Source organism: Dicentrarchus labrax, unplaced genomic scaffold (assembly GCF_905237075.1).
Source record: "Dicentrarchus labrax unplaced genomic scaffold, dlabrax2021, whole genome shotgun sequence".
Classification (NCBI taxonomy): Eukaryota; Metazoa; Chordata; class Actinopteri; family Moronidae; genus Dicentrarchus; species Dicentrarchus labrax.
Genome location: NW_026136718.1, coordinates 7,293,989 through 7,308,621, shown reverse-complemented (window position 1 = coordinate 7,308,621; position 14,633 = coordinate 7,293,989). Strand labels below are relative to the sequence as shown.

At 41.0% G+C, this 14,633-nt stretch overlaps 1 protein-coding gene across 2 annotated transcripts in view; it reads right to left on the bottom strand.

Moving 5' to 3' along the window:
• ddah1 (dimethylarginine dimethylaminohydrolase 1) overlaps positions 1 to 14,633 on the bottom strand; it is a 74,026-nt gene that overhangs the window by 19,448 nt on the left and 39,945 nt on the right. For both annotated transcript variants that reach the window (XM_051375722.1, XM_051375724.1), the window contains one exon: positions 1,678 to 1,777. In XM_051375722.1, coding sequence (XP_051231682.1) covers positions 1,678 to 1,777 — 100 coding nt within the window. The remainder of the gene's footprint in view (positions 1 to 1,677; positions 1,778 to 14,633) is intronic.

Sequence of the window (14,633 nt, the reverse complement as noted above, 5' to 3'; positions counted from 1 at the left end):
GGAAATGTTTCTAGCCCTGCCATGTGAAACCGATTTCAGCTGGAAGGAACGAGAGCACAAAGCCAGTGTCTAGAAACCCAATTAAGTGTACTATGCTTTTTCCTAGTGGCCTGCGCAGTGTATAAGACACTGACCCACATTTTAACTCACCACAAGACTGTAACAGAATGTACAGAAGATCTAATAAAGACCACCATGCTCTTGACTCTCTGCCTTAATCAGTTTTATTACCTGATGCCAGAAGACTAGGAGTCATGTGGCGACGATTTGACCACGCAGTTTGCTACACAATGTTTTTGCTACAGATTATTTTTTGATGGAGATTCTGCTTAGTGCGCTGAGGCACCAGGTCAATGAGGTCGCACAGAGGAATGTTTGTGTGGAAGATCCCAAAACACAGACACATAAGAAATCCATTACCTTCATATACTGTAGTTCTTATATGAAGGTAATGGATTACAGTATTATGTAAGAAATAATACACACATCCTGTTTATGATTTTAACAGACTCCTGTAAGCCAATCAGAAACATGTTTCACATTTAAAGTATTTTTTTAAATGGCCATTTGTCTTCTGTGTTTCCTTATGGCCGTACGGGGACAATCTAAAGTAGAGAACACGCAATTACTGACCTCAAGTATTGAAGCAAGGTGGAAAAACATGGACTGCTCCTGTTAAGGTTTTGTGAAACTGCTCAGGAGAACCAGATATTTATTGTACAGGTTTAAGCCAAAATGTTACTTATCTGTGTGCTGATTGGCTAAAAATGCTGGAAATCAAACTAAAAGCATTGACACTTTAACTTTTACTTTGTTTAATAAGTGATTTTGTTTCCTGTTTAATGCGCGAGAAGCATTGTGAAGCCTTACAGTTTATAAGCTCTAAGAACAGCTAAATCACCAGTATGTTGTTTGATCCATCCAACCCTTTTGTACTGTGGGGTGTTATGAACACTGGAGTCTGCTATCAGGCCTGCTTTTGTGCTAGTATACTAGTAGTACTACTAGTAGTAGTGGTAGTATTTTTTACCATCAAAATGACATTGTTCCACACTTTGGTCTTTGTTAAAATAATAGGTCTTAAGTAAGCTTTAGCAGCCGCTGTAGGAAACTACAACATCCTAAAACACATGTCCCCCTTCACAACCCAAACATTTTTCAAACCAAACAGTTTTTTAGAAGTTTAGGTCATCAATGCAGTGCAGGAGAAAAAACACCCAGCAGAAACTGACACGGATGACACATCTCAAGGCGGATGTAAAAGCCAATGTTACCCCGTCTCACCTTCCTAGTTTCATACATTTCCTGTTTAAACTAACATCTGGCAAAACAAAGCAAAACGGAAGTACCCTTGGATGTAAAATGTTAGAGAAGCTGCATTTTATGATGGATGTTGGTCTTCCCCTCACCCCAGTAAAACTGGTTTGATGTATTGGAATCTTGGATTGAATCTACTGAATGGCTTTTAGAGCGTATACAGCTATTTAATGCAACTATGTGATGGATGCATGAATTTATAGAAACCCCAGAGTAACAACAGTAGCCCTTCAGGGAGAGTAGCAGCTACATTGTTTTTGTAAATCTTCCACATGTGGACGGCCTCAGGCTGTATTGGTGTAACACTGTAGACGTTTAGGGTGTTCAAAAAAGTACAGTGATTCAGGGAACATAGCTTACCCGTAAAAAGCACATCTCCTCCATCCAATGTGGCGTTCTCGTCGGCCATTTCCACAATGTTCAGATTCAAATCCTTCAGAGCTCCTTTCATTAACTCCGTCTGGAACAAACACAAGGACACAGACACAAATACACGTAAAACATCTGCTGATATTAAACAAAAAGACTGAACTGTAATGACGTACAGTGAGCCCCACCACCAAATGGGCCATCACCATTTCCTATCTTCAGGAATATTATGATACAGTCCAGTTCTAATCAGACATCTGTAAACAGGATGATGAAAATCAGTTTGAGGATTTTCACTGGATTTCTGTACGGCACAGCATTTTGCAGTACTCAGATTCTTGAGATTGAGTTCAATGAAACGAAACCTTCTCTCTCCAACAGGTTGCGATGACATCATCTTAATGAGCCATGAAATGATGTCATTTTGGAGGAAGTATGTTAAAACTTTTACAAGGCAGCGGCTGCGGAAAATAGGTACGCTGAAGGACTAACACAAACTCTAAAAAAGCCTCTTCCTGTCCTAATGTCCTGGGTCATTTGTTTTATATATCTATAGGAACAAAGGAAAAAGAATGGCTGCCACCCAGATAACATTAGCATATATTATGAAATGGAGGAGGAATCCACATTTCACCTGCATGTCCTCTCTACTGAACTGGAGACCTGAGGAAAGACCAGGTCTTTTTCTGGCTGAACTTCGGCTGGTCTGCTCTCCTGTCTGACCGCCCAGTGTGATTTTACTGTCCTGTTTTTGGGGGTCCTGCGGGAGTAGTTTCCAAGGCCAGTCATGTTAGCGAGAGCATCAGTGTTTCCACAGGCCCTATCTCACTATGACCTCAGCCTGCTCACTGTGCTTTTTGGCCAACACAATGCTTCTGCTTCTCCTCATTTGTGGAGGGCCGAACCATGAGATCATCCAGGTAGACTGCCGTGCACTTCCCAGATAACACAATGAACGCCTGCGTGCGCACACATGAATACACAAATGAAATGTTTTGACGCAATGATTTACACACAAATACTTACACAGAAGTATTACACACTCAATTAGGAGTTTATTTTTTTATACTGACAGGTCTTTCTATTATTCTGTCCTTCCCATTTAAACTGCATCTTCCAAAATGGCCATACAGTTGAATGAACGCCTCTACAACAGATTGAACATCATAACCTTAAGGGAGGATTTATTGTAGGACTGTTATATTTGACTACGTTAGTCTTAGCTAGGTGTATAGCTAGGTCCCTATCCTGAGCAAATATTCAATGTGCCACTATGTATTAGTATTTACAGCTATTTGTTTGGATGACTGTTTCTTTAAATGGCCTTCTGACCCAGTGGCACTTTTCCGATGTATTCACTTTCCAGAAGTAGGATGGTGGAATCCCGCAGAATAATCAAACTTTCCTCCTCCATGTTTCCTCTTCACTGCAGGCATTCTGCTCATCTTTCTGCTTCAGCTAACCAGGCAGAACATAGCGTCCTTCCAAGTAACTGGGTTCACAAATTTATTAGTGGTTTCTTAAAAGCTCTGACAGCAGTAGCGTGCAGAATATTAAGTATAGGTAACAGTTAATCCCTCTCATTTTTTGTTCGTGCAAAGCACAAGCATCGCCAAGTCACTCTCTGCTTTTCATTTAGTTAGGTTTGTGGATATGTTGGGTGGCAAATAAAAGGTTGAGTCAGGTTTTGAGGAAGTAAACAATCCAGATGGTTGACAGAGAACTTATGCTATTGATGTTTGCTGGAGTCATGTGTCATGTTGTCTTTGTGTCCCATTGCTGTCGAGTTTCAGCACGTCCCAGCAAAAAGACTATTCCTGCTCCATCACTGATTCATCATGAGTGAGGAAACCTCAATCAGTTCAAATATTTAATGTACCAACAAAGCCCTTGTCTGCATGCCTGCGCCCATCAGCGAGGCAAGATTTCCACAACAAAGAGCACACGCCTCATATTTAATACCCATATCATATTGAGTATATAATTAAAAAAACATTTAGAAGAAACACCTTTCACAACAAGGCCACACACATTATACACACTGAGCTGCGTCTCCACAATCATTATCAGCCACTGCTTTTTTTCCTTTCTTCTCCCGTCTGTAGCACATTGGAGCCTCCACTATCACAGTGGCCGTCTGTCCAGGAATCTGCAGGACTGTATGAAGCAGCTCTCTACTTCATCTCTCTGGCATTTCCTCTGACATCACTGGAGGTGATGTGACCCGAAGAGTGTTTAGCCCTCCCTCCCAATGTGATATGTAATGGCTCCTATACATACTGGTAGAGAACACCAATTAGGCTGTCTTTACGGATCAATCAAAAAAAAAGTAGCAGTAGCAGAAATGGACAAGAAATGTATGTGTGTTTTTGATGAGGACAAAAAAAAACAACTAGAACAAACTAAAGAAAAAAGTACATTAGTACCATGTCACCACCTCCCACTAAAGTGCACACTGAGGAGAAGATTGAGTGTGCACTGTGTGATGTAATGGTCTTGTGTATACAGTTTGTGAATGATCAGGCATACAATGACTACACAAAGATAAATTACAGACTTAGTGTAATTCATCATTTACAATAAATAAACAAAGGCTGTTGCCCAAATCCTGCAAGACGCACAACACAAAATGTTCACAAAGCAGAACATACTGTATTTATTATCAATCTGTGCCTTTAGATACAAGTGACATGGTCTCTCCCATGTATTGGTCATTTAAGTCAAACCACAGCCAGCTTTGACCCATATATGGCTTCCAGATCTTGCTCAGTTCTGTGTGTGCGCAGATGTCAGCAGTTGCTGAGAATTAGTTTGCATCAGCAGCACCCCAGGCTAGCTTTGGGCCTGTGTTGCAGAAACATGGGTTCATTGAAGCAGATAACCTGTATGCTTGTTCATAGCTGGCAGCAATGCACCTTTCCCTGCTATCACACATCCACTTGTTCTGACATACTGTAATCCTTTGCAATCATTAATATCTGAAGCTGTTTTTTTTTTAATATTTCTTGTTTCAATCAGATTTCCAATTTTCTCTCATCCCTTGTCATCAATTTTCTTTTGCCACAAGGCTGACAACACTGATTGCATGGATCATACCATTCTCAAAAAACTCATTGGTAAAGTCTAAAGTGTCTAAAGTGTCCAAACTACTTTACTATGTACTATACTGGAGTCAAGGTCATGTTTGTCATAAGCAGAAACATAGTCAGAAGCAGTCAGTGAATGTCTTTTTTATTTTTCAATAGTCATCTCCTCCTGTATCAGTATAACAGAATGAATGATTGTTAAGATTTTTACTGTGAGTTGTGACAGAGCATTAAGTGCCATAATCATGACTGACAAAGCTAGCCGCTGCATAGTCTGAAAATAATTAGCATGTCACTGAAAGTCCCAAACAGCTCCCCACAGACAGACAGATAGACTGCTAATTAGAGCAGATTAAGCCAAGTTAATGCTGTGCAGTTTCCTCATGTGATTCATATTGCACTGACAGAGTAGTAAGTCTATCCACTGGGTACAGTCACCAATTTCAGCTCCATCACTCATTAAGGCAGGTATGTCTCTATCGATATTTCCTTACTAGTTAATGGAAGTTGTAGTGCACATTATCTTGGTGGCACAGAGACAGTGCAGGTCAATATCCTGTCATGATGAAGGTAATTTTTTGGTACACTCTTTATAGGAACAGTTCAACCTGTATGGTAAGCAAGGCTAGTGGTTTTCCATTTTCCAGTCTTTGTACTAAGTTAACCTAACAGGCTGTAGATTCACGTTTGCGATAAAGACATAAGAGTGGCATCGATATTCTCATCTAACTCCAGGCAAGAAAGCTAATAAGCAAATTTCCAAAGATGTCAAACTATTCTTTTAACAGGTGAAGACATTTCAAGTTTCATATAATGACCTTTGACCAAATTGGAGGCTCTTTTTTGACGGATTAGCACTGTCTTTAGTAGCTCTGACTCTCCTCTCTGGCCCTTTTTCTCCGCTTCTCGTACTTCACCGTCTTTCTTTCTTTCTTTGTCTCTCACATTCCCTCTATTCTCTTTAGACCCTCGTGGCAGGGTCAAGAATGCTCCTACAGTGTCTTCTCATGCAGAGTGGCCTATTATCTCTCTCTGTGAGGGATATCCAATACCCCACCCGGCCTAGGTGCCAACTCACTTTGCCAGCACCTCCTCTCCCTCCCACCCACCCTCTTATCCTCCTCTCTTCTTCTCTCCTCCTTTCCCCTGAGTGCTTGGCCAGGCGACATGCTGTTAGCCAGCACCCTGCTTTGAATGAAAAAGGCCTTTTAAAATTCATTAGGGGCTGAAGGCTCTGAGATCCAGTCGGTCTGCCTGCCACATTCCTGCCGTTCCAGCACAGGACAGGGGAGACGGAGCAGAGAGAACAGCCTTTTATTTGGGGCTTTTTATGGACCCGTACTCCCTTCTCTCGCCCCTGGTACCCGTGGATATCGCATTCTGCTAAAAAGGACCATCAGTCTGATAGAGCACGGTGCATTTGGAAAGGGAATAGAGTGCACAACAATAGCATTCCTGAAGGTCATCCTAGCCTCCCTACACCAGGCAACAGAGTCCCACGCTCCGACATAATGGGGATACAGCATTCCGCTACGCCTCACATGGAAGGAGGTTAACCTCTTTAAATGACAGTTATCAGCTGCAGCTTGTAGGTTTATAAAGTATATGAAATCAATGGCACATAACACCAGAAAGTTTGGTTTTAAAAGCTAATTCAAACTGTATAAAATAAGACAAAATATGGCAATACATCTTAAATCTGTATTCATTTATTTTATGGCCACTTGGGTGAGGCAGAACAAGCTGCAAACACTACAGTGATCGATTCATGATCTCCTTGTAATGTTGTAAACAGCCGCGGTGGCGACATATACATCAACTATGTTTTCAAACATCAAAACAAAAAAAAAGAAGCAAATATGAAATGCATGGCTGTTGGTTGTCATAGTAACACAACACACTTTCTCTCTTTGCAGTTTTTCAGGAGTCAGAGCAAGAATTTGCTAAATGGAGCTCATAGAAACGCTGATACATTTCGGCCCTCTACACAGCGAGAACTCAACTTTTGTTTTGTTTGTTTGTCTTTGCACACCTTAAATATAAGCTTTTTTTATTTTGAAAGTTACGGAACCACTGGCCTCTCTACACATCCAGTAGACAGAGAGAAAAAGTAACATTCATCTGAAGTTGTGTTTCTGGCCACATGACAAATGTAAGTCCAATATCACTCTCCTTTCAGCTCTGTTTTGGTCTCCACCAACTCCTGAAGGAACTGTATGGCTCTTTAGCTGGTAAATGCTCCACTATATGTTCACCAGTTAGTCGCTAGCTGTGTCTCTCTGTTATTTGGTGCTGGGCAAGTAGCGTACAGTTGGTTTTTGAGAGCTTTTCTTGTGATCAATAACAAAATATTGACTAGAGCAGCTTAAAGGCTTCTTTCAGAAGCAAAAAGGACAACATAATAAACAATCGGTCAAAAGTTTCAGTCTCTTGTTTCAAAGAGCTGTGTGCAAGAACAAAGAAAAAAAGACTTGTTTATATTGACACGTGGGCACAAGTTTGAACAGTGAGTCTTGTGCGTCATAGCTAAGCTTTGGCTGGACGTCCAGGACACAGATGATCACAACAGATAGCAGAGGCAAGTTCAAAGACCAGTGGAATACAGAATGGGAATAATGACTGCAGTTCAGGGAAATCGACAAAAAGGAATTTAAAATAAATGCACAAATCTCATCAGGTATTCAACAACTATGTGGATAAGGCTATCTGAACCTTTCAGGTATTAACTCTCTGACGTCATAGAGGAAACAGAGAGATGATTCCCTTTGTTTGCAGAGAGGAGTAAGTGCGATTAAATGGCTCAATTATAGATTTGTCAAAAGTTTGCCCCGGGCAACGGTTTCACTGAGTGCTTCTTCAGAATGAGGGGCCTGAAGACTTGAATAAATGGCCGTCATGAGGGAGAAAATCTACAGAAGCTGTAATGGGGTTCTGGAGGGCTATTGTTACATTCGTACACCTCTTACACTCCGTTGCCACACACACACACACACACACACACACACACACACACACACACACACAGGCACATGCACAGACAGGCACGCAAATGCATGCACACATGCAAAACACAAAGAGGATGCACACAGAAAAAAATGAGTCAGAGTGTGAAGTTCTGTTATCGGAAATCAGTACGTACTGATTTCTTTCCTCGTCTCTTACGGGAACAGTGATCACAAAGGACGCACAAAGCACTCATACACAAGGCACACAGGTGGGTGCATACACAGAAAAAAGGGCCCAGTCTGATGCTGTCATGGTGGTCAAATGGTGCATTCCTGAAGGAAACTTACTGCAAGGGTTAGTGCTGTCACAGCCTGTAACGACAGTATGAAATGACAACAACTCATTTAGTAGCAGCCAAGAGAAAACAAACTCTCTATGGCCTGTCCCTGCGTTATCCAAACAAATCCTTAGTGTATGTTGGAACATACCTGTGGTTAACCAAGCCATGACATCCCCCAACCCCCACTCTTGCAGTCCCCCCATCAGCTTTAGGATTACATAAATGTTGAGAAGTAGGTCAATGTGAAGGCGTGCACAGTTAACAGTAGCAGATCTGGAGACCCTCACACCACATCGACCACAAGGATCTGGCAGTCTGCCTCAGTAAAAGAGCTGTTTCAGCCAAACCTACTCCACTGTCAGACTGCTTTCACTTGGGGCTCCCAGGATATCAGGGCTCCAAGGAGGAAAATGCCACACTATAGTCCTGCTTGGACACATTAACAGCCATCTGAATGGTGGGAGATAACAGCAAGGCCGGGATTACACAAACCATTTGAAAAGAGAGTTAAAGCGCAGGGCATTATGCCTCTGGTTGTTAAATGGGGTGTCTTCAGCTTTGTAAAAGCATATGGGGTGTGTAAGAGGTAATTGCCTTTTGGAGAGCTGTGAAAAGCTTCTGTACCCCTTATATAATTACACATAAAAGTGTGGATGAATGCCTGTGTAGAGACTCATTAAACAGAAATAAAGACTTTTTGTAATTAGTTTTCTATTAATGCTCTAGTGTCTGTTCATTATCCATTCCTTTTATTATTTTTAGATAGAAGCCCAAAATTGAAAGAGAATACGAAAATTACATCTCATCATGAATCTTTCAATGAACACGGGTCTCAATTTGGGTCCTGGGCTGATGATACAAAAGATTCTCAACCAAGGAAAAATAAGTACTAGTATTTTTATTTTATTTTATTTTATTTTTTTGTGGAAATTTTAACCAAGGGTGGTTATATAAAACCATACCTCTATCTACCTCCATGAGACTGAACCTCCATGGACCTAGGTCCCATTTTCCAAATGAATTTTAAAGCTACGTTGATCATAACCTCTTACACGTCTTTGGACTGATAAGCGTTGTAACTACAGAGGTTCTTAGAAATGATTACAGATTAAGCAATACCTATGTTGAATAAAGCTTGTAGAATCATTCTTAAATAACACTCTTAACCTCTGAGATCAGCCGTTATCAGGAAAGGGGGCCCTGCACATTTCTAAGAAGGACAGCAAATACTTCCTGAAGGAGAATTAACTGTCAAATAGGCAGTAATATGAAGTAAAGAGTTAAGAGGAAATATTGAGAAATTTCATCAATAAAGGAGGAGTGACTTAAGTAACATCTTATACCGTAACACCTTGCTGGTGCACACTCGCATAGAGACACCCAAGCAGAGCTGAGAACTGCAAAAATAAACAGAAATATGAGTCTGTTTGACAAGTCCAAAGTCTGACCCAGAGCAAATAAAGTGCTCCCTCCAATCAACAGGGCTGTAAAGAATGTGTCTGCTGCCTACCTCTCACTGTGACGGCTCCACAAATACAGGAGAGCTGCAGGCTAGAAACTGCTGGAAAGCAGAAGGATGGAGGCTGTTGGTTACGAATGGACATGAGCCTCCACCGTGGGGAAAAACAGAGGGGGGCTTCAGTAAATACATCTCCACTTGGCACCAACTCCTCTGTGTTTATTGGGTTTGACCCCCACAGACTGGACCTCTATACCCAAACAAGGGGGAAAAGCCAATAAACCCACCTACCTCATGAAGAATTACAGTTCACCTTTCTCTAGCTAGCTTCCCTAGGTCTGATAAAAAAAATATAATATCTTCATATCTAATATCACTATACTACGTAAAAATGTAGCTTGATTTACTACACATTACATTTACAGCCAAAAATTCATGCTGAATTACTGCTTTTTTTTTCTCTTCAGGAAAAAAATATTTGGCAACCTCTGCACTGCTGCAATGCAAGCTGGTTGGACGTCAGCAGTGGTTGTTTGCACTCAAGATGTGCCCTCCAGGTCACTCTGCTCTATACCACCGACAAGCAATGCTAATAAAATGCTTTTACGACCAAGATTTCCTGTGCTGTATGACATCAATTGGAAAAGAAGTGCAATATTCCAAAGATTGGAGGCCTAACATACGCACTGTAGAGTGCTAGCTCGGTTATGGGTCGCTCCACTCTCCTCCGACAATTTAAAAAGGGCTATAAAGCTCCTAAGCTCTTCTTTGATAAACTAAAATTTACACTTGAGCTGTTTAACTGATGTTATCAACCAAAGCAATAAAACACTAATAGCCAAATCAGTAGAAAGTCATATTTTAAGTAAAGAACAGTAAGTGCTGTCCAAGTGTTGAGTACATACAGGGAAAAGAAACTGTATGGCCTTTCTCTTCCTCGCTCTTTTTCCTAGAAGGAAACCCGAGTGGGAAACCCTATTCGCCGTCACCTTTGGCCTACCTGGGTTGACAGACACAAGACCACCCGCATCTCTAGTAAAGGGTGGCGAGGCTGGGAGTTCAAGGTGAGCACACTGTCAATCACTTCATGTGCTACAGTGTGAGTATAAAATCTGTGTGTGACACTATACAGCACTGTAGTCTCTCAGTACCTAAAGAACAATACATTTTGCACATTTTAGTCAATTTTCTATAAAATATGTATACTTTACATCACAACTAAGCACTCTGCAACTCACGCCATGCCAAACCATTCAAGGCATCCATTGATTTCTATATATTACTAAAGATTATGAAAATCTCATGGTGAAAATTGACTTGGGTCATGTACTCCATTATACTACACATTAAGTTTGCCTTTGTTTTTGTTCATATAACAATAATTATGAGGTAATGAGGTTTAGCCTTTTAAAGTCACTGTACCACAATTGGCATCCTCTCGATCTGGAGGCCACAAGAAACAGTGAGAAATATGTACCGAAATCTGTGTGAAACAACCCTTTAAGGAAACACAGTGGTATGGTCCTTTAACAGGCTGGGGAAATTTCTAGAAGGTGTTAAAGTTAACTCAAACTGTACTGAAAGACATTCGGAAACAGATGAACTGATGTAAGATGGTAATGTGCTTCAGGAGACATCTGCCAGGGAGGTTTTGTGGAAGTACATATGGTTTAGGATTGAAAAGGGAACTGAAAGTTGAATGGAAAGTGGAATGCCTGACAACTGTCACCAGAAGCCATTTCCCATAACCTGTCAGGCTTTCCGAGCACTGCGGTTAACCGACTCTTATTACCCTCACAGAATCAAAACTTGGCACCTGTCTCACGTGTACCAAAAGATGATTCAATTGAGATGATTTGAGTAGGAATCCCCATTGTGTTTGTTTTTGTTCCATGGGTTGAGGCCCCTGGAAAGCCAAAGTAAAAATACCCAGAGCTCCCACATATTTAAGCTGTTTCAACATTTGTGAGGCCCAAGGTGTGCCACAGAACGGAATGTCCAGCCAAACACACTCCGCGAAAGGTTTGTCTGAATTCATGTGGCCCTGAGCCTGACCTACCATAGCTTTTTCCAGGGGAGGAGACAGATATGTTTGGTGCTTTGAGTGCAGCGCAAAGCAGAGAGTACAGAGCTACAAGAAGGGTCGAGAAAGGAGGCGGAGAGTTTTGGTTGAGTCACAAAGTTCTTGTTGAAGGCTTCCCCCTCTCTCTCTCTCTCGCTCTCTCTCTCTTTCTCTTCCCTCCCACGCAGGGAGTCCTCTTAGTGTATGGTGCTGGCTTGCTCAGAGAAAGAGGAACCCCCGGCTAAAAGGTCAGGAAAGCCACAGAAGTGAGGAGGGAGGACAAGGGGAGTCAGAGGCAGAGAATTTTGAACCTACTGAATATGAGAAGTGTGTTCCCCCAAATACCTTTCAGTATTGAGATTCCTCTCAATACTGATCCAATACTGTTAGTTTTTGTTAATGCTAATGACGTTCTGGATATTGGGGGAAAAAAGAAAAAACTGAATTTGGCTGTGAGCTTGTATAACCGCAGTGTCTGACCACCTCCCGAAGCCACGCATACTGTCTAGATTGCAAAAATGTGTTTATGTATTTTCTTATCTGCATTCTTTTCATTGTTGAGGTGTTCCAGCAGTTGTTCCTCTTTGCTCTGTCCAAAATACTAAAACAGCATGGAAACACAGTGCACGCTGCAGAAAGAAAACACCATCATACCACAAGGTTACACCCACGATTTCCAAAGAATGCAATGGATGTGTTCCCAAAGGGGAAAAAAGCAGACTTTGCCAGGCAAAGTACAGACTAACTGCCCATTATGAGGGATTTCCCAAAACAGCCATGTGAAGTTAGATGTATGGGAGGGGCTGGTATGGAAAAATGAGGAAAAGGACTATGTGTTTTAATCTTGAAAGGGAAAAAAAATAAGATGGGCCAAAAGGTTTCCCATAAATGTTAATGAAGGGCTTTCCCAGAAAGATTTTTTTTCCTCCTTTCAGCATGAAACAAGAGGTCAGGTGCTAATGTTAACCAGCAGGGCTGGATCCAGGGATCTGACTTTAAAGTATAATAGAAGAAAACCATGTGGTATTAACCATACTGCAGGGATTCAGCAGTGAGGTAGCTAACCTTGCATGATGATGTGATAGAAGAATTGAGCAGGCCTTGTGCACAGAGAAGCAAACATCTGAGAAAAGCCAAGATGACAGAATCATTTTTTACTTTTAGAAATAGCATCATTTGCAGTCAGGTAAACCTCTGTTGTGTCTAAGGTATGTATGTTTTAAGACAGCCAATGCTATGACTGTACTTTAGTTACTGTGGATATTTAGAAAGTTAATATGTTAGTTTTAGGTTGTTTGTTGCATACGGAATGAGATATTCTTTGCATGGTTGCCTGGGATTGCTGGTAGGTTTATTTTACAGGGACTTTGTTGGCTTGCTGATACAATTTAGTTTCCGATCTTCACAGTAGCAAAATCAATACCTACTTCGGAAGATACTTAGAGGGCAATTATGCACAACACAAGTGCAGGCCCAGGGTTGTGTAAGTTCCTTCCTGACGTTTGACGATAAGCCTTACAAAACTATGCATTAGTAAAGTGTGAGCAAGAACCAAATCAACAACTGCATTGGGATTTGGTATATGAACTAAATACTGACCAAGGTCAGACAATAAAAACTGAAAAGGTTAGCTGCATACCTGGTAACCTAAATGCAATGGAAATGAGAAGAAGGTTGATGGAAAACCTGTTGAAACCAGATCAAAGCCACCACCAACAGACAAAAGATAAAAAGCTTGAGCTTTTTGTTGAAATTCAAACTGCGTGGATCTAATGCACCACTTCTCTGCCACCCGTCGGACACAGGACCCGTCGGACAAAGCCAAATCAAAAAGTGAAAATTGCTTGCGTACTGTTGGCCAGAGTGACCTCTGCTGAAACCAGTATCAGGATCAGTTCAGCTGAACCCAAGAGGGACATTCTGTACTTCCCAAGTATTTTTTCACCATTGTTGATAGTATGGCGATGACATTCCACAGGGTTCTTACTTAACGGATGTGAAATGCCAGGAAAGACAATAAAGCAAGTGTCCAAAGTGAGCGTAATAGTTATGTAATTGAAATGTAGGATGTATTTCCAAACTAAGTGTCCTGACAGTGAACAGCACACAACTGAACTGAAACCATTAAATATTTAATATTCCTTTTACATACACCATTAGGACAAAACCAATGATGTTCGTTTTAGTGGCATGATTACAGTTACCTGCACATATTTACTGTCCAGACAGTTTTACTACAGTTGAGATGTAGATGGGCTGTTGGCAGTGTGTCATGTCTCCACTGGTCCAACTTATTAAGACTACTCATGTCATCATTGTAGGCTACAGCTGCTTGATGATGACAACTCATAAATGTTACACAGTGGACCAGTTTATTGGCAGAGATGGACCATAATATTCATCGGTATATTTTCAGAGTATAAATACATGCAAATAAGAATCGTTGTCTTTGTTATCTTAAAATTAGCCATTTTTATCTATGGCTCTACTGGAACTGGTACTCTTCCACAGAGTCCTCCATGTTGAACTGCCATTTTCTACAGTAGCCTAGAATGAACAAACCAAACACTGTAGTTAAATTATCTAAGTTAAAGAATGCACGGCTCCTTTCGGCTTTATGGAGCATGTTCAGCTGTCCATCCCCAAATCTAGCAAACATAGTGGAGCAGTTAATAGCAAAAGAACCAGATATTTTCTTCAGGAGTAGGAGTTTTGTAGGACCAAAACCAGAGCTAAAAGGACTCAATATTGGACTTTCATTCATCAGGTGGTTGCATGACTCCAAATTAATTATAATGTTGTAAATAATATAACAGCTTCTGGATGTGTACATAGGCTTACATGTTCACTATATATATATATATATATATATATATATATATATATATATATATATATATATATTTATATAGGAAACACCCAGCCAACTATAACTATAAACTGTAAGCCAATCATTCCCCCAAATCATCTAGCTAACTAGTCTGAAACCAGTCCCTGGCAGTTTCCTTCGGCTTTCCTGTCAGTGATAACAGGCTTCCAGCAGTCAGGCTCATC